General features: G+C 38.6%; 1 protein-coding gene across 2 annotated transcripts in view; it reads left to right on the top strand.

Moving 5' to 3' along the window:
- The window catches only part of IntS9 (integrator complex subunit 9), a 157,765-nt gene that overhangs the window by 100,578 nt on the left and 38,446 nt on the right, over positions 1 to 18,741 (top strand). For both annotated transcript variants that reach the window (XM_067152914.2, XM_067152913.2), the window contains exons 10-11: positions 6,018 to 6,223; positions 13,725 to 13,910. In XM_067152914.2, coding sequence (XP_067009015.2) covers positions 6,018 to 6,223; positions 13,725 to 13,910 — 392 coding nt within the window. The remainder of the gene's footprint in view (positions 1 to 6,017; positions 6,224 to 13,724; positions 13,911 to 18,741) is intronic.

The following is an 18,741-nucleotide window of genomic DNA, read 5'->3' as shown; positions in this document are numbered from 1 at the left end:
TATATAAGGCTCATAAGAGGAAATCCAACACATTTGAACATGCTTTCAGTAGATATGGTGATATTCAATCAATGCCACATGACCTTGTAGGTTTTAATTTTTTAATAGCTGGCATATATTCCTTTTCATTCAGGAATTCTAAAGATCACGGATAATTAACGTATAAATCAGATGAGTCAGGAATATCATAGGTTGGTGGAGGTTTCAATTATACCTATCCAAAAAAGGTTGCAAAGCCATCAGCTATACTTTTGTTATTATTAAGTAATGAATGAAAACCTACAACCTGTTTTCCAGTCATTGACTGGGTCAGGGATGTAACGAATGAAGCAGATATAGGCTATTAGTACGATGGGGTCGCCACTCCCAAAGTGATTTCTTAATGAATGATAGATGCTATGAAATGAGAATGGAGAGTGTTGCTGGAATGAAAGATGACAGGGAAAACCGGAGTACCCGGGGAAACACCTGTCCCGTCTCCGCTTTGTCCAGCACAAATCTCACATGGAGTGACCGGGATTTGAACCACGGTATCCAGCGGTAAGAGGCCAACGTGCTGCCGTCTGCACCACGGAGGCTCCTATTAAGTAATATATTATTACATTTCGTACCGTGTTGCAGACCTTCCTTGAAAATTTTTTGCATTTCATATAGCTCCAGAACTGATTGACATCACTTTTCATATTCTCTTCAAGTCTAGAAATATAATTCTTATACACTTTATTGATCATATATTTTGTTACTCTCCTTAACTGGTTAAATAATTCCCTCGCTTTCTATGGATTCCCTTCAGTTTCAAGTTATTTATTACTGTATGTCTTTAGATAACCATGGAGGATAATTTTTCTTGGTGTGAAAATTCTATTGGTACCGTTTCACAAAATATGGAGTGTACCTGAGCATAAAAATATTCAACAGCCTGGTCAGCATCTGTAAATTCTACAATCCTGGACCAATCCATTCACTCAAACATTTTATACATTTGAAAGAAATTAGCCTCTCTAAAGTCAAATAACTGTCAGATTGTGTAGGTTGTTGTGAAACATTGCTATGCTCTCTGTTTAATAGTACTGTGACTACAATGGCAGGATGATAACTATTCTCCTTAACTAAGGGGCACTCATCTCTATATGTATTAACATTTGTAATAATAAGATCAAGTGTATTTCCATTTGCATTAAGAATATTATTGACCAAGTGCAACTGATAAGAGTGACATCAATTCAGCTAAGGATCTATTTGCTGGTCCAAAATTTACAAGATTACTTTGCTCACCAGTAATTAATGGCAAATTAAAGTCACCAGCTATAATAAGATCTAAATTTAAAAGGTCCTTATTAGCTTCACACAATTTATAGAAGTCCAAATGTGCTTCCAATTTGGTTACAGGTGGCAAATACACTGACATTATTACATAACTGTGACCATTAAATATAATTTGTACACAGACTGCTTTAGTATCACCAAAATCTAGCGTTATTTGTCTTGGTACTATAGAACCTTCAACAGCTATTAATGCCCCTCGTCCTTTCTTTGTACCTCTACGATCCTTGCTATACACATTGAAATCCCTACTAAACAGTTCGCTGTTAGCAACATGAGATTGTAACCATATTTCTGTAATCAACAGAATATCGTATTCTGATTCACTATTCATCATCATCATCATCCTAAACCATCTCCAGTTTCCCGGGTGTGGTATATGAGCCTCCTCCATCTCATCCTGTCCTTGTACCATTCTTCCTCCACCAACTTGTCCCAATCATGACCTCTCAGCATTACATCGCTCTTAACTAAATCTATCCATTTCCTTCGTGGCCTTCCCATGGGTCGTCTTCCTTCTACCTTTCTGTCAAATTCCTTCCTTGCAGTTCTGTTTACTGGCATCCTCTTCATGTGACCAAACCACTTCAGTCTTGATATCTGAATCTTATTTAGGAGAGAATTGTCTATTCCTACTTCTTCTCTAATTTTCTCATTCCTAATCTTGTCTTTCCTGGTTTTCTGGATCATAGTGCGTAGGAATTTCATTTCAGCTGCCTGAAGTTTGGAATTATCTCTATTGGTCAGTGTTGTGGTTTCGAGACTGTATGTAAGAATTGGTGTATAATAGGACTTGTACAATGTCATTTTTGTTTTCATGGGTATTTGCTCATCCCACAGCAGGTGTCTTACCTGGTGGTAGAATTGTGTTGCCTTATTGATTCGATTGTTCACCTCATGTTTTGCTAGGTTGTCATTTGATATAACTAGGGCCCGGATTTATATGCACTAAAAACCTGAAAATATGCATGCAAATATGCACTAAAAAGTTACAATATATGCACGGAAAATAAGGAAATATGCTCTTAAAAACATGCAATTTTATTCACTTACCTATTTACAGGTATCATTTATTGCAAAAAGAAGCATCACAATAGGTAACTAGTAGTCTTTCAATGTTTTCTGGAGACAAACTATGTCTGTCGTCCGTCGAAATGAGTTTGTAGGCTGAAAATGATCGTTCTACATCAACTGACGTAATTGGACAGTACTTATACATGGGCACCAACGTTTCGGAGCATACATCTGGCAAGGATACCCTAGTTCCACTCAAGTATTGACTAATTAACTTAATCTCCTTCAGTCCTGGGTTCGAATTCAACACCTTTTCTAACTTGCATTTAATCTTCTCTCCAATTTCGCCTGGAGCGTAATTCAACGAAGATGCAGCTTTTTCAATGAGACCAAGTGATTCATGGAGGGGAGTACCAGAAGATTCTAAGCTCTCAATGGCTTTTGGAAGTTTAGAAAAATGTGCATGAATGAAATTCACATCTTGATAAACAGTAGCGGTTTCAAACACACCTTTTGCATCACGGACACACGCAATATGTTTATCTTCAAGTTTTGTAACCACTTCTTTCACTTCATTAAAATGTTCCTGATAAAATGATACTGCAGATAACCATGTCCCCCACCTAGTCAGGACAGGTTCAGGTGGCGAAGGAACTTCAGGTAGACAATCTTTGTAGAACTGGACACGAGCTGGTGCTTTCAGAAACAGTTTCTTCCCACATCCAATTAAATTGTTAACAGCTGGAAACTGTGCGCGTATTTCTTCTGCAATGCGGTGTAATCCGTGCGCTAAACAGGTTACGTGTATGAGTTTTGGATAAAATACTTGGAGGGCCTTTGCTGCTTTCAACATATACGAAGCTGCATCTGTGAGCAGTACAAGCACTTTACAACAATATTCTCAGTTTCAGATGGCCACAATAGTCACAGAGAATCATTTACAAATCTTGCTATTGTGCTATGGTTGGTTTTCTCTAGTACTTTACAAGCAAGAAGATGTGGCTTACCGGGTTCGTCTGGATGTAATTTACCAACCACGAAATTTTGCTATGTAACGGCCACACGAATCCGTTGTCTCATCCACCGATATCCAGACACAGTTCCTTCCGATATCAGAACGAATCAAGTCCAGGGTAGATTCATATAGCGGAGGTAGGTAATTTTTCCTAAGAGTTGATTCATCTGGTATTTTTTGATTTACACAATATTTCTCGAGAAATGATCGCAGAACTGGATTGTTTAATTTATTCCATGGAATGTTGCTGCATACGAAAGCCCTACAAAGATCATTTGAAAATGTATTAAGACTACAGGACTTGGGCTTTACCTGTGTAAAAAGTAGTTGTTGTGGTGTGCTGTTCTTCTCCTCCTTTGCTTTAAAATGTGCAGTTGTTTTTGAATGCTGTTCAAGCTGAAATTTCTTTTCACATTTCACTTCCTTTGAGCAAACTTGACAGTACACGATGACACCATCTGTTGAATAGTCCCTATTACCCGACACCCACTGATTTAGTAAATCTCTTCTGCTGCTCTTTTCCTTAGGCATTTTTTAAAAACTAACACTTTTAGAAATGACATACAGGGCATTAAAATGGAACGTAACTAGTGAACTGAAGATACTCCTGTCTTAACCAAGTGCCCAGCCCCCTGAGATTATTATCTGCTGTGGTAGAGAAAGGAATTCAGGGAAGTCCAGCCTGCCTACCCACACCTAAGCTATCTGTTGCCATTGTCAGTTGTGAAAGTAAAGTGCCGTTACACAGACAGTCGAAAATACCAACTAGCGAGGGATGCACATAAAATAGGCAACTAGCTAGGGATGTACAAAACAGATTTATTTTAGTAGTTCTAGTAATTATCCTTAAATTCAGACATTATATACCGGAATATGCTGTTACGTCTAGAATATGCACTAACCCTCAAAATATGTCAAAATATGCAGTTGCATATGCGCATATGCATTTTATAAAAATCCGGGCCCTAGATATAACGCTACCCAAGTATTTGAAAACTGGAATGCTGTCCAGTTGAGCTTCATTTAACATGACTATTGGTTCTGCTCCTTCCCCATACACTTTCATCACCACCGTCTTGGTCTTGCTGATGTTTAAACCATATTTCTTCAACTCCTCATTCCAGCTTTGTATTCTCTCTCCCAATTCATCTTCTGAGTCACTCAAGATCGCAACATCATCTGCAAATGTGAAGGCTTTGATATCTCCATGTTCTTTCCTTTTAATAGATTTCATTACTACATCCATTACAATAATAAATAGAAGTGGTGACAATGAGCTGCCCTGCTGCACTCCTCTCTTTGTTTCAAACCAGTCCGACAAACCACATCCTACTTGAATACAGCTTCTGTTCCCACTATTGTTAACATAAAATAATTATGTTCCTGGCCATTGATGTGGAAGTTGAGGCAGAGGCAGCATTAGAAAACATCAAAAGAGTTCTTCACCCATCACGTCCAAGAAAGGGAAACAGAAATTGATGGTGATGACGAGAATGAAGACGATGAAGAAGATAGTTTCTGTAACGTGAAGTCCTACCGACATGCCGTATCAGCCATAAAGGGCATTTAGTCTTTTTTGCTAGAGAAAAATGATGCAAAATTGTTCTTGACATTATTTGCCATGCCTGCATTTTAATTGAGAACAGTGCTACCAGGGATAGCGGTGTCCAGTTTATAGTTCTGGATTCCTGGAAGAAGTAAATGACAGTACTGTACATTATTACTATTGGTGTTATTTCTATAAAACATGCAATGTGTGTTAAATAACTGTATATACTGTGCTACTGTGCACTGTGAGGAAATTCTAAGCAGGAACAGATTTATGTTAGTACTGATGAACTACTGTAGTGTGTGATTAGTATACCTACTACCATACAAAATCATATAAATTTACTGCTGGATTATCCAACGGAGATTTTTTTTTAACCTCCTTTATGAAATGAAATCTTGCATACTGCAGAAAGAAATTTCCAGTCCCTCGGGTTTCTGCTAAGGGCTGGCTGATTTTACTGTATTTCATTGATCAGTATACTAGGCAAGGTAATCACTGGCATTTTTAGAAGGGAGGGTGCGATCAGTAATTAAGAGTAAGTTGGATGAAAACCAATGTGGTTTCAGACTACACAGTGGCTGTCATGATCAGATTTTCAATATGCTGAAAACTTGAAAAATGCTACGAGAGAAATAGACAGTTATGTTTATGTTTTGTAGATCTAGAGAAGGCATGTGACAGAGTACTGAGGATCATCTGCTGAAAGATATAAAGTTGCAGGGAGGGATTCAGTTAGGTTGAAACGTAATAAGCAGTTTGGCCTATGGTCTTAATGGCAGATTGTAATGGTAATGTCAATGCATAAGATTCAGCAAATTAATTAATTAATTTATTTATTTATTTATTTATTTATTTATTTATTTATTTATTTATTTATTTATTTATTTATTTATTTATTTATTTATTTGTTTGTTTGTTTGTTTATTTATTTATTTATTTATTTATTTATTTATTTATTTATTTATTTATTTATTTATTTATTTATTTATTTATTTATTTATTTATTTATTTATTTATTTATTTATTTATTTATTTATTTTGTGCTGAAAGAAAAGAGAGCCATATTTTGTTTTTTAGACAAAGAAGGATGTTAGGTGTGTCTTTCAATTTCAGAACCTGACTTCCCATACTTGGAAGCCTTGGCGCCATTTCAACCCCTGGCCATGAAAGCTGTCCATTGCCCGATCGACACCAGCCTCAACTTCACCCAGGCAAACAAACTGATCCGAGACTTGAAACCGGGGACTCTGGTATTGCCTGAACTGTACAAGCAACCCCCTGCTTCTGCACCACACCGACTGGATCTAGTCATCGAGACTGTGAGTCTTAATTCTTGAACTGAGCAGCCCCAGCCTGTTGTAGAAGGGGCTGAGGCTTACTCCTCCTTCAGCGACTGAAGGTGCTACACGTGACTTCCTTGACCTCTAGCTACCAACCTACGAACAGTCAAATGTACAATACAGGGGAGACAAGGTCCACACATCAAAACTATGCAAACTACATTGGTATTCATTCTCACTACTGATAACATACTTTAATTTAAAAATACCGAATTTACTCATGTATTAGACCCCCCTTGGCTTTTCGAGATGAAGAAAATGAAAAGAATAAATCTTGCATACAAGACACCGCAATGTAATTCGTCAGAGAAGAACAACGATTCCGCTTCGAAGTGGGTACAAGCTTTATGCAGCTCTGATGACCACAAAATTTGTGACATGTTTCATCCATACGACCCACGCAATGAAAGAAAACGTGTCGAGGGTATGCGGTGCATCTGTGTTTCGTAGTTAGGAAATGTCCGCCTCCGTAGCGTAGGACTACTGCAGCTCTGATGACGTCGCACAAACAGGTGAATAGTTTCGTGTCTGACCCGTGCATTGCAAGCAGGCATCAGTCATGTATATATGTCTGTAGTTTGTAGTTAAGAATGTCTACCAGCGTAATGGTTAGCATAATTAGCTGCCGTTCTCAGGAGCCTGAATTCGATTCCCAGAACCATATTGCCAGAGATTTACGAATGGCAGGAAGGTTCATTTGCGGTAAAAATGGTACATGCAACACTCTTCCACTGGGGCCTGTCTAAAAAAAGAGTTGCACCACCTCGGGATGAAAATTAGTTTACTTTAGTTAAGAAATATTCACGGTTGTTGCTAGGCGTATTAATATAGTCAGATGATATAGATGTTGATTCCCATAGGGAATCTGAAATATTTGTTCCGAATGAGTAAATTTATAATACCAGTCAGGCGAGATCATTAACAATGTGATCGTTTAATATCTCGTAACTTGGGCCATATAGGGTTTTTTGGGAGAGAAGTAGGTTTAGAACATGAAAAAAAAAGAATCCAGTCACAGTTGTTTTACTCGCCAACATACGTAACAAATAATAATAATAATAATAATAATAATACCGTATAATCCCGAATACTACCCGCACTCTTTTTCCCGAAATATTGGTTCTAAATCTTGGGTGCAGGTTGTATTCAAACCGCTCATTCTTGTAAATATTTACTACGTTTACATGGAGTATTGAAATAGATTTGAATACGGTTACCGTACTCGGTATACCACATGTAAACGGGCATTCAGGTCTTATTGTGTTTTAGTTGTGTTCTAGAAAACAAGATTGATTTTTTCTCAATACGGTTACAGTGGCATGTAAGCACGAAATGTAAGGTAATGAAATACGGTCAATCAAAGAATATGGGTAAATATGAAAGCCGCTGCTGTGGATGCTTGATCGTCATTTGTTTCACAAGTGTTGCTGGCATGCTGGGTGCGCGAATAGACTTTATATGTAGGCCTAAAAGTCGTGTTCACCATTTATTGACTCTTTACATTTAGAAATACTGCCTTCCAACGAAAATAGCCAGTATAACTCAAATACATTCATAAGTTAGTTAAAGGACAATGTAGAAATTAAAATTTATAGTCTAGAAGTCACGTATTAAGTGCCCAGAATTTGAGGTTATTGCATATTGGACCCCCCCCCTTTTTTTTTATTACTTTTTTTGGCTGTAAAAGTGGGGGGGGGGGAAGGGTGTAATACGCGAGTAAATACGGTAATTAAAAATAATTTACACACTGTCTCAAGACGCCCAGGATTGCATCTTCCACAAAGTTGGTTATTTCTCTTTTTTTTTTTTTTTTCATTATTTTTGTTTTCTGGCGTTTGACCTTCATATCCAGTTTTTCACTTTCATCCTCAACTCTTTTGAATAGAGTGGTTAATTCCTCCTCTCTGCTGTTTTGAGTGTTGTATCATCGACAGATCTCAAGTTTGCAAACTTCCGACCACCTACTGTTACTCCTCCATTCCATCCTTGAAGCGTAGCCAAACTCCTTTGTATACTTAAAAATGTTTCTTATTTACTTTAACATTAACTGTGTTTGTCTCGTACGGATTTTTTTATAACCCACACTATATATTTAGGAGTTTCCATTTCTCCAAGGACTGTCCCCAGCTTTTGCTGTTTGACAGAATTGAAAGTCTTTTTGTAGTTTTGGAAATATATAACCATGGGGATGTCTAGTTCCCTTCTTTTCTCAGTTGCTGTATGTTGAGAATCTGTTCTCTAGTACCCTTTTCTTTCTTTTCTTTACTTCCCCATTTTTCTTGCATCTTGTTGCAAGCAAATTAAATTGCACCTTGTTTCCCTAGATTGTACAGTTCTAGACAACAAGTTTTCTTATATAGAAAAATGGTTCATTTCTATCTTTCCAAGTGTTAAGAACTACGTGTAGAGGGCCTGTCCTTTTTCCCTAGCCTTCCATAGGTACTGTAAAGGTTTATGGTAAATAAATAAATAACAAATGAATGATTGAATTAAAAATTATGGAATAGCAAGCCCAAAATTAAATGGATCATGGAAATTAAGAATTAAGGATGATATTAAAGAACTCCAAGTAACAAGTCAAACCTAAAGAAATGCCACATCAACACCACTAACTGGGAAACAAAAGCAGCTAACCACCTGGTATGGCGTCTTATCCATGAAGGTTATAAGAACTTCGAACAACAGCGCTGGAGATTTGAAACTGACAATCAATCAATCACTACTGATCTGCATTTAGGGCAGTCGCCCAGGTGGCAGATTCCCTATCTGTTGTTTTCCTAGCCTTTTCTTAAATGATCGCAAAGAAATTGGAAAATTATTGAATATATCCCTTGGTAAGTTATTCCAATCCCTAACTCCCCTTCCTATAAACAAATATTTGCCACAATTTGTCCTCTTGGAAAGAGCGGCCGTTCCTCAGGATGAATAACCCTCAACAACAGGATCTCGATGCTGGTAATGTTTGCCACCACTTTGGAAGAATTTGTGGCTTGAGGATTGGCCTCCATAGTCACCTAAGAATTCACAGACTCACCAGTAACTTCTGAGGAAGACAATCATACTCATCAGCAAGTGATAGCCTATCATCATCAAAGAACTCCAAATAACAGTAGATGATCTTAAGAACAAAATAGACAAAATTAAGATACTTCAAGACACACACACAGGCAACAGACCAAGATTAATAAAATAAAGATAAAATAAAAGGTTTAATAAATAAATAAATTGAAGGGTGTTTTCAGTTGAAGAAGGGAAGGTAGCATCTCTCAGAATCAAGAAATTTTGGACTGGTAGAAAAGCAAAAAATCCTCTGTATTATTGACTAGAGTTGTCCAACGTAGACCATAACATGTAAAGTAAATAAATAAACAAACAAGTAAATAATAATACATATTATTATATATATTATATTATACATTTAGCATGAGACAGCTGATGGAAAAGAACTGGGAATATGGAAAGGATCTGGTTATGACTTTCATAGATGTAGAAAAGGCATATGATAGTGTCCTCGGAGAGAAGGTTTGGGAAACCATGGTTAAAAAGAGACTCGGAAGAGAAATGTTAGAAATGGTGCAAGCAATGTACAACTGTGTTACCAGAGTACTGACCCCAGTTGGAAAGACAGAATGGTTTAGGAATAAGACTGGACTAAGACAGGGGAGTGTGTTGTCACCTCGTTTGTTTATTATGGTCATGGACGAAATTGTAATGGAAACAAAGGAAGCCTATGGAGATAAAGATACTGACTGCTATTTGCAGATAATGTTTTGATCTGAGGAAAGAACAGCAAAGAAGTGCCACAACAACTAGATGTACTGAATGAAAAAATTGGGAAGTATGACATGAAAATCAGTACAGAGAAAAGCAAAACTATGGTGATGTCGAGATGGGAAAGACAAGGAAAGAACACTGTGAAAATTGAAAGTCAGAGTCTGGAAATTGTGGACAGCTTTAAATACCTAGTAAGTGAATTAATGCAAAATGCTAGGGTGGACTTGGAGATTAGCAGGAGGGTACAGCAGGGTAATGCATTCTATCAGAGTGTAAGAAAACTTATTTGGAGCAAAGAAATACCAAGGAAAAGTAAAGAGATAATGTACAAAATGTACTATGTACCCATACTGACTTATACAGCTGAGACTTGGACTTTGACTAGCAGACAAGAGAGTAGAATTCAAGCCAGTGAGATGAAATTCCTAAGAAGCATGATAGGACAGACAAGGAAAGACAGAGTGAGAAATGAAGATGTTGGAATAGGAAAGCTAAATGAGGTAGTTGAAAAGAATAAACTAAGGTGGTTTGGACGTAAAGAGGATGGAGGAGAACAGAATTCTAAGACAGATGCTGGAGGCAAAGTGCGAGGGCAAGAGAGCAAGAGGAAGGCCTGTTGTTGTTGTTGCTGTTGTTATTATTATTGTTGTTGTTGTTGTTATTGTTGTGTTATTGTTATTGGGTTTCGTGGATTGCAGAGGTGTAAGAAGCGCCTGGGGTTAATGGGTGGACAAGGAATTAGCTAGAGCAGAACTTAACACAACAAATTGTGAAATATTATTTCTTTCCTTTTTTTCCTCTATTTCAAGAAATTGATAAAGAGAAAATCTGAATGAATAACAATAATATTAATGAGCTCTCGTCAGCTCTAGCAATAACACGGACTTAAAAGTCCAAATTTCAGGTGCAAAATTTACAATTGTTAATAGTTGGTTGATTTACATAGAAAAGAGCGTTAGTGCTCTTGCCAGGAACAAAATTTTATAAGAGCTAGAAAAGCTCCAGGAAAATACACTTCATAGGAGTCGGTTGTACTCAATTAAAGTACAGTGAAACCTCGTTAGTTCATTCCTCATTAACACGTTTTCCCACTTAGCACGTCGCAAATTCGAAGTCATCATTTTATATCTATATAAAAATACCTTGCTTATCGCGTCACGAATTTTCGCTGTTACCGCTTAGTACAATTACATTTTTCCTAGCCCTGAAAATTTTATTTGTCATCCCTTGTGAAAGAAATGTGATTTACAACTCGGGTAAGAGCCTTCGCCACAGTTGCATGATTACGGAAAAAGCGAGTCTATTTGTGCTTGTATTTCACATTCCATTTAGTAGAAATTTATTTTGTGTTGAGTGGTACAGTGAAGTTTTGTCGTGTGATACGGTAGCCTATATCTGAATTAGGAACATAATCGTGTGAAATTGACTAACATGGTGCTTGTTTGTCTTGTGACCGGGCGAGTTGGCCGTGCGATTAGAGGCGTGCGGCTATGGGCTTCCATCCAGGAGATAGTGGGTTCGAATCCCACTGTCGGCAGCCCTGAACATGGTTTTCCGTGGTTTCCCATTTTCACACCAGGCAAATGCTGGGGCTGTACCTCAATTAAGGCCACGGCCGCTTCCTTCCAACTCCTAGGCCTTCCCTATCCCATTGTCGGCATAAGACCTATCTGTGTCGGTGCAACGTAAAACCACTGGTAAAAAAAAAAATTGTCTTGTGATAGCCTAGTTATGGATACAGAAAAAGTTCTGAAATTCCTTACTAATGAAGACAAGATTAAAATCTTTCAGAAAGTGGATTGGCATCCGCATCTCTAAGCGCATGGAGGTCACGAATGTTGAACTCGCACCTTTGAGTTTCGACTCGATCATTCAACTTGGTCGAAGTCGACGTTATAAAATATGGCAGTTGCACGTGATCGTGGGTAACCTCCAATTCATTTTGTGATCAGAAAATAATGTTTAATACCTCCCTACTCCAAAATAAAAGGCTTCTTCTGACATTTGTTTTAGAGAGAGTTTGATCTGTAATAATACTTGGATATTTTTATTGGCCCATTTGCATATGTTTTCATATTTGTTGTTTGGTTTTTTTAACACCTTTCATTGCGCTTGTTATTTTATAAGCCCCAGTAGAAAAGGTTTACATATTTGTTCTCTCGTATTTTTCACATCTTTTAATACCTTCCTCTCATCTTTAAAAATAGTGGATACAGTATCTTTTTCACTGTACCCGCGGATACAGGGCGTAAAATGCCCTCGTGTCAGAAAAAAAGGAACAATGGGACAATAAAAAGAAAAGGTTGAACATGACTGGCCATAAACAAAAGACTAGGGGGCAAAGCACTTGCCCTTCTTATAGAAATATTTAAAACCCTAAGTGGGCTTATGGGCGAATGATGCAGAGGCTAAACCTATTCTACACTGGGGTGGCTAAGTAAGAAATATTAAAGCCAAATGTGATTGAAGAATTTTTTTTGAAAACTGAAGTCATATCATGCCAAGTTGAATGGGAACCGACAGAGTAGTCACTCTTTGTTCCCTTATATTACATGTTTCCCAGCAGGGAATAGGATAGAGTCCTCAGACTTTTCAAAAATTCTACATTTAAACCACCAAATTTAGAAATGTACATAAAAGAGCTTGAAACCTTCACCTCAAACCATGTGCAGGAGCTATCACGTAACTATGAAAATTCTGCTATTACCTTGAGTTGCTGGGCCTTCCTAATGCTGCCTCCTGGTTCATATCAGTACACCCTCCTCACACTGGAGCAGTTCAGACAATATGGCCCTTGAGGGGAAGTTCCAGAACTTTTCACAGATACGCTGGGTTCCTACAAGTTATTTACAAGTTTCTGATAGGTTGATTACTGTTGAAGAAGGAACCAGCTGAAGTGATGACAACTTTGATACATAAACAAAACAATCCTCAAAACCTAAGGTTTGCCAATAGCAAAAAGAAACATTTCTTTATACAATAATTAGAGTTCGTCCCGCTAGAGGGAGCAATTAAAACGATGATAGAGACATCTAACAGTTGAATAGCAAAGTATCTTATAGAACACCAGTTCAAGTTTGTTTAGATAGATGGCCTTATAGAAGGCGCACAGCTTAACTGGCTGGGAAAGGTGTACCCCTGGTATTATTATTATTATTATTATTATTATTATTATTATTATTATTATTATTATTATTATTATTATTATTATTATTATTATTATTATTATTATTATTATTATCTTATTATTATTATTATTTTGTGTGTGTGTGTGTGTGTGCGCGCGCGCGCGTGCGTGTGTGTGTGTGTGTGCAAATAAGCCCATTAGGACTATGCAAAGTACTTAGGGATGTGTATTTGCCTTTCTTTGTGCACATATTTATTTCATTATCATCATCATCATTATTATTTTTATTCTCTCTGCCAATATATTTTCTTTTGGTTTATCGTCTTCCTGGCCTTTTTTCAATTACCTGGGTTCAACATTTTGCAAAAACTTGAGAAATAATTATTTTCAATGTATTTTAATCACCAGCGTTTTGATGTAGATGAAGAAGTGAACAAGTGTTGAAAATGAAATTTAAATATAGAAAGAGAGTTTGAGATGGAGATTGAGGTCATGGTGGTGGAAAGGAATAAACCTGCACCCCACCCCAAGTTTATTTCACTTGGGAAGAGGGAAACATAGAATATTGTTATTTTTCAGGACCGCCCTTCGATAACGTTCAAGCGTGATGAGGTGATAACTCTCCCACTGAAACGGAAGCAGGCCAGAGTAAACGTGAGCCCAGAGCTGGCAGAGCAGCTGGTACCGAGCGAGGTGAGAGCTGGTGTGGCCTTGGCCACCCTGACTGGCGGCATTCATGTCAAGGATAACAAGCACACACTGAAGGTATGCACATCTTGTCTTCCAAACCTTTTACTTTAATTCCTTTGTGTGAAGCAGAAACAAGATCTGAAGATCCGACGTTCTTGAAGAGTCCTTCTCCCTCTGCCACTATGATTTGTCCTTTGTATGTTCTACTCTTCTCCATATATTCTATTGTCCATTGTTTCTGGGTTCCTTTATCCTTTAATCATTTCAGTGCTGGATTCTCAGACAAGGCTGTGCTGACCAAGGCCCCGCACCGCAGGCTGTGCAGAAGTGTGTGACGGGGAAGACCTGTCCATGTGCATACCACCATGTTGTGGGCGTGATCAGCTTGATGAGGAGACATAGAAGTCATGCATTAACTTTTATTTCACACATATGAAATCACCCACCCTAGTAAATTGAGAGCCTTCACCGACTATCCTGTACACACCCAATAAATATACATATTATCAAGACTGTGGTAATATTAAAAGATACAGTGTTATTACAAATGATTTGAGTGATTCCAAAGCTGTACAATAACTTTATTATTTGACATATTGTCACATGGCTTTGCACACACATAGAAAAACTCAAAAGTTTTTTTGACATTTACAAATGTTCGATATGTGCCCCTTTAGTGATTCTGCAGACATCAAGTTCGTCCCACACTCGGCGCAGCATCTCCCTATCAATGGATTCGAAAGCATGGTTGATGCGAGCTCGCAGTTCTGGCAGGCTTGTTGGGAGAGGAGGTGTAAACACAAGAGTCTTTCACGTAACTCCACACAAAGAATTCGTGTTGGGTTAGGTCAGGAGAGCATGGAGGCCATGACATCCGTTTGGCAATCTCCTGTTTAAGAATTGACGAACATCACCATGGAAGTGGGGTGACGCACCATCCTGTTGGAAGATGAAGTCTGCGCTGTCCACCATTTTTGGCATGAGCCAGTTTTTCAGCATGTCCAGATAAATGTGTCCTGTAACGAATTTTTTGCAGAAGAAAAAGGGGCCGTACACTTTAAACCGTGAGACCACAGAAATCACATTAACTTTTGGTAAATTTCGAATTGCTGCATGATAGTGTGAGGATTCTCTACCCCCCCTTCCCCCGCCCCAGATCGCACATTGTGTCTGTTCACTGCACCTTTAACAAAAAATGTTGCTTCATCACTGAAGACAAGTTTTGTACTAAACTCATCCTCTTCCATACACTGTTGCAACCGCGCCGAAAATTCAAGGCGTTTGACTTTGTCATCGGGAGTCAGGGCTTGTAGCAATTGTAAGCAGTAAGACTTCTGCTTTAGTCATTTCCGTAAGATTTTCCAAACGGTCGACTGTGGTATGTTCAGCTCTCTGCTTGCTCTCTCCGTCGACTTCTGTGGGTTATAATACCAATATAAATGGTCCGTTATTGGACATTATAAATTTTCCAGCTAACTCATTCCTGGTTGCCAGCGTTTCGCCCCGTGTGCTAGGCTGGGCTCATCAGTTGGTACCTAGCACACCTACCAAGACGCTGGCTAGTGCATACCGTGGAGGCCACTGCGTAGGCTAATTGTAGCCACAGGCAGTGCCAATGCACTATAAGAGACTGTCTCATCGTCAAAAATTGATGCCTGCTTGGCCATCAGATGATATTGATGTTGATTCCCATAGGGAATCTTAAATATTTGTTCCGAATGTGTAAATTTATAATACCAATATTGGTCAGATACATTTTTTATCATTTTCTGAATATTAAATGCCAGCTCCATGGTGTAGGGTCCACGTGCCTACCTCAGGTCAGAGATTTTTACCTGGATCCGAGGGCTAATTCGAGATCCACTCAGCCTGCTTGATTAAAATTGAGGAGCCATCTGACTGTGAAATGGCGGCCCCGGTCTAGAAAGCCAAGAATAACGGCCGAGAGGATTCATCGTGCTGACCACATGACACCTCATAATCTGCAGGTCTTCAGGCTGAGCAGCGGTCGCTTGGTAGGCCATGGCCTTTCGGACCTGTTGTGCCGTGGGTTTTGGCTTCATTTGTTTTGGGTATGAAATAACGTAATGGGATGAGTAGAACTGAAATGATCATTTCCGTGTGATTTGTATTGTCTGCCTCTATTGTATATTTTTTAAAATGAAATTAATATCTAGGGTTAGTTTGAGTAAGAATGTTATAATTTAAGATGTAAAACTCCCCTCATAATATTATTTTCTTAAATATTACTGCTTTTTCAAACTCACACAGAATCAACATTATCTGAGTACAAATACAAATTGTAAGTGCGTTCTAATATTTCTCTAATATGAGCACCATGATTTACACCAGAAAGAAAATAAATGAAGTTGAATATAAACACTTGCAAGAAGATCAATATCATAGTTAAACAGTTATTTTGATTAGCGTTTTCTAATGCAGACTAGGATTGACAAGATTTTAATGACCTTTATTTAGAGTTTATATTGTCAGATTTGTATCGAATAGCATATTAACAATTGTATTCTTTTATTATAAAGCAAGTGTGAAGAAATGGAGAACTTAAGACATACGATACCAATAAACCATTTTTCAGATAATTTGAAGCATTACCTTACTCTTATATTAAAAGGATTTTATTACACAATAATACGCAGTTCCCCATAAATGGTTCATTACACCCACCCTTATTGGAGGGTCTGCCTTACAGTGGCTGCACAGTCTAGCAATAGCCACACAAAGTTATTAATTATTAGTAGCAGCAGCGAGTGCACAACATTCAAATCGATTCAACTTAACTGCAGCATTGCGGATCACTTAGCATGGATCAAGTTAAGAACAGGATTTGGACTGAATATAGTGACATAAGGCACCAGATCTATCTCTGTCAGGTTGCAAGAGGACAGGATGATTCAAACCATTGGACTAATGGTTGATCGCCTTGGTTTAATCCTTGGTAATGTCAGTTAGGTCTACCTTACTCCCTGCCACATACAGTAGTTGGCCAGCTTGGGAAATGGGGACTAGTTTTTTGTCTCTCTTAAAACTGGCCACCGGAGTGAAGAAAGAACCCTATTTGCCATTGACCGGACCTTGTCAATGAAGCTCATTAGGGACTGCCCGGTTCCACGGCTAAATGGTTAGCGTGCTGGCCTTTGGTCACAGGGGCCCGGATTTGATTCCCGGACGGGTCGGGAATTTTTTACCGTCATTTCTTAATTTCGCTGGCACGAGGGCTGGGTGTATGTGTCGTCTTCATCATAATTTCATCCTCATCATGATGCACAGGTCGCCTGGCACTAAAAGCCATAGAGATGATCTAGGATTGAAGAGGAGATAGCCTATTTATATACAGGATCTTTCACTCAAAGTGGGGCCGGCCAGTTGGCCGGCGCAGCGCAGTGGGTAGATGGGCAAGCTGAAGGTCAGGCGAGCACACGGCAACTTGCTGAGATTGGGGCCGGGAGAGTGCCTGCATGAATCGCATGTAAATAAAAAGCACACATAATAACGCATAAACAAAGTAAAATAATTTCTCACCTTGTCACAGAAGATGTTGAAAATGTCCTCCACCTGCATCTCCACATTTCTACACATTTCTCTTAACCTGTTCCTTACTGTTTGGTCAGACACCGTGACTCCATTGACCCTCCTGAGGTCTTGTTGCAGTTCTCTGGCAGTTGTGAAGAAATATTTCTTTTTCATGAAGACTTTCTTTGCCAGTGCTAAGCTACATTATATCTCCTGATAGGGGGAGAAATTATTGAACAGGTGAATAAGTTAAGTATCTTGGAAGTATTGTGACTGAAGACCTTCACTCTATAACAGACATAAAAGTTCAAATCGTCTTAGCCAAGGAAAGCTTCAACAAGAAGAAAAAACTGCTTTGTGGCCCACTAGAGAAAGATCTGAGGAAGAGACTTGCAAGATGTTACGTATGGAGTATAGCTCTATAATATGGCACTGAAACATGGACATTAAGGAAGGAAGAACAGAGGAGAATAGAGGCATTTGGAATGTTGATTTGGGGAAGAATTGAAGGACGAAAGTGGGAAGATAAAATATCAAATGAGGAAGTTCTGAAGAGAGTGGGAGAAGTGAGGAGCATGCTGACCGTAATCCAAAATAGGGAGAAAAATTGGATAGGGCATAATCTAAGACGCAACACTGTACTACGAGTAGCAATTGAAGGGATGATAAAAGGAAAACGAGGAAGGGGAAGGAGACGATACCATTTATTAGACAGCATTAGAAAAAGAAATGGCAGAACAACCTATGATGATGACGATGATGATGATTGCATCTTCCATCACTGGTTATTTTACTTCCCTGTTAGCAAAATTCCTCTACTTCCTTAAATATTTCATTTCCTAAGTTCTTCTACCTTACTCTACTACATTCCATTACTTTCATTCTGGATTACAAGCAATAAATGGTGGAGTTTTTATACACAGTTCAAAAAAATTAGGGGAACATGTTTTTGAACGTATGCCATGCTCCACAAAACAATACTTCACACCCAGGTATATTACCAACTAAAGAACACAAATGGATGTGTCCAAATAGAGGCGAAAACAAAGTGAGAACTGTCCTCCAGGGTGGATTTTTATCACAGTTGGAGAGCTCCAGTATAGTGTACGTCCTTCATGAGCATTTATCACAGCCTAGCACCTATGTGGCATGCTCTGTATAAATCGACAGAGGTCACGTTGCGGTATTAGGTCCCATTCTTCAGTGAGAGCCTGTTCGAGGTCTTGGAGAGTCTGTGGTGGAACAGGACGTCCATGAAAACTTCTGTCAAGCCTATCCCATACATGCTCAATGGGATTAAGGTCGGGACTCACTGCTGGTCATTCCATCTCGTAAATGTCCAGTTCTCGTAAGACAGCTCCGGTGATGTGCCCTA

This window comes from Anabrus simplex, chromosome 8 (genome assembly GCF_040414725.1).
Source record: "Anabrus simplex isolate iqAnaSimp1 chromosome 8, ASM4041472v1, whole genome shotgun sequence".
Lineage (NCBI taxonomy): Eukaryota > Metazoa > Arthropoda > Insecta > Orthoptera > Tettigoniidae > Anabrus > Anabrus simplex.
This window is presented reverse-complemented; position numbering and strand designations above follow the sequence as displayed.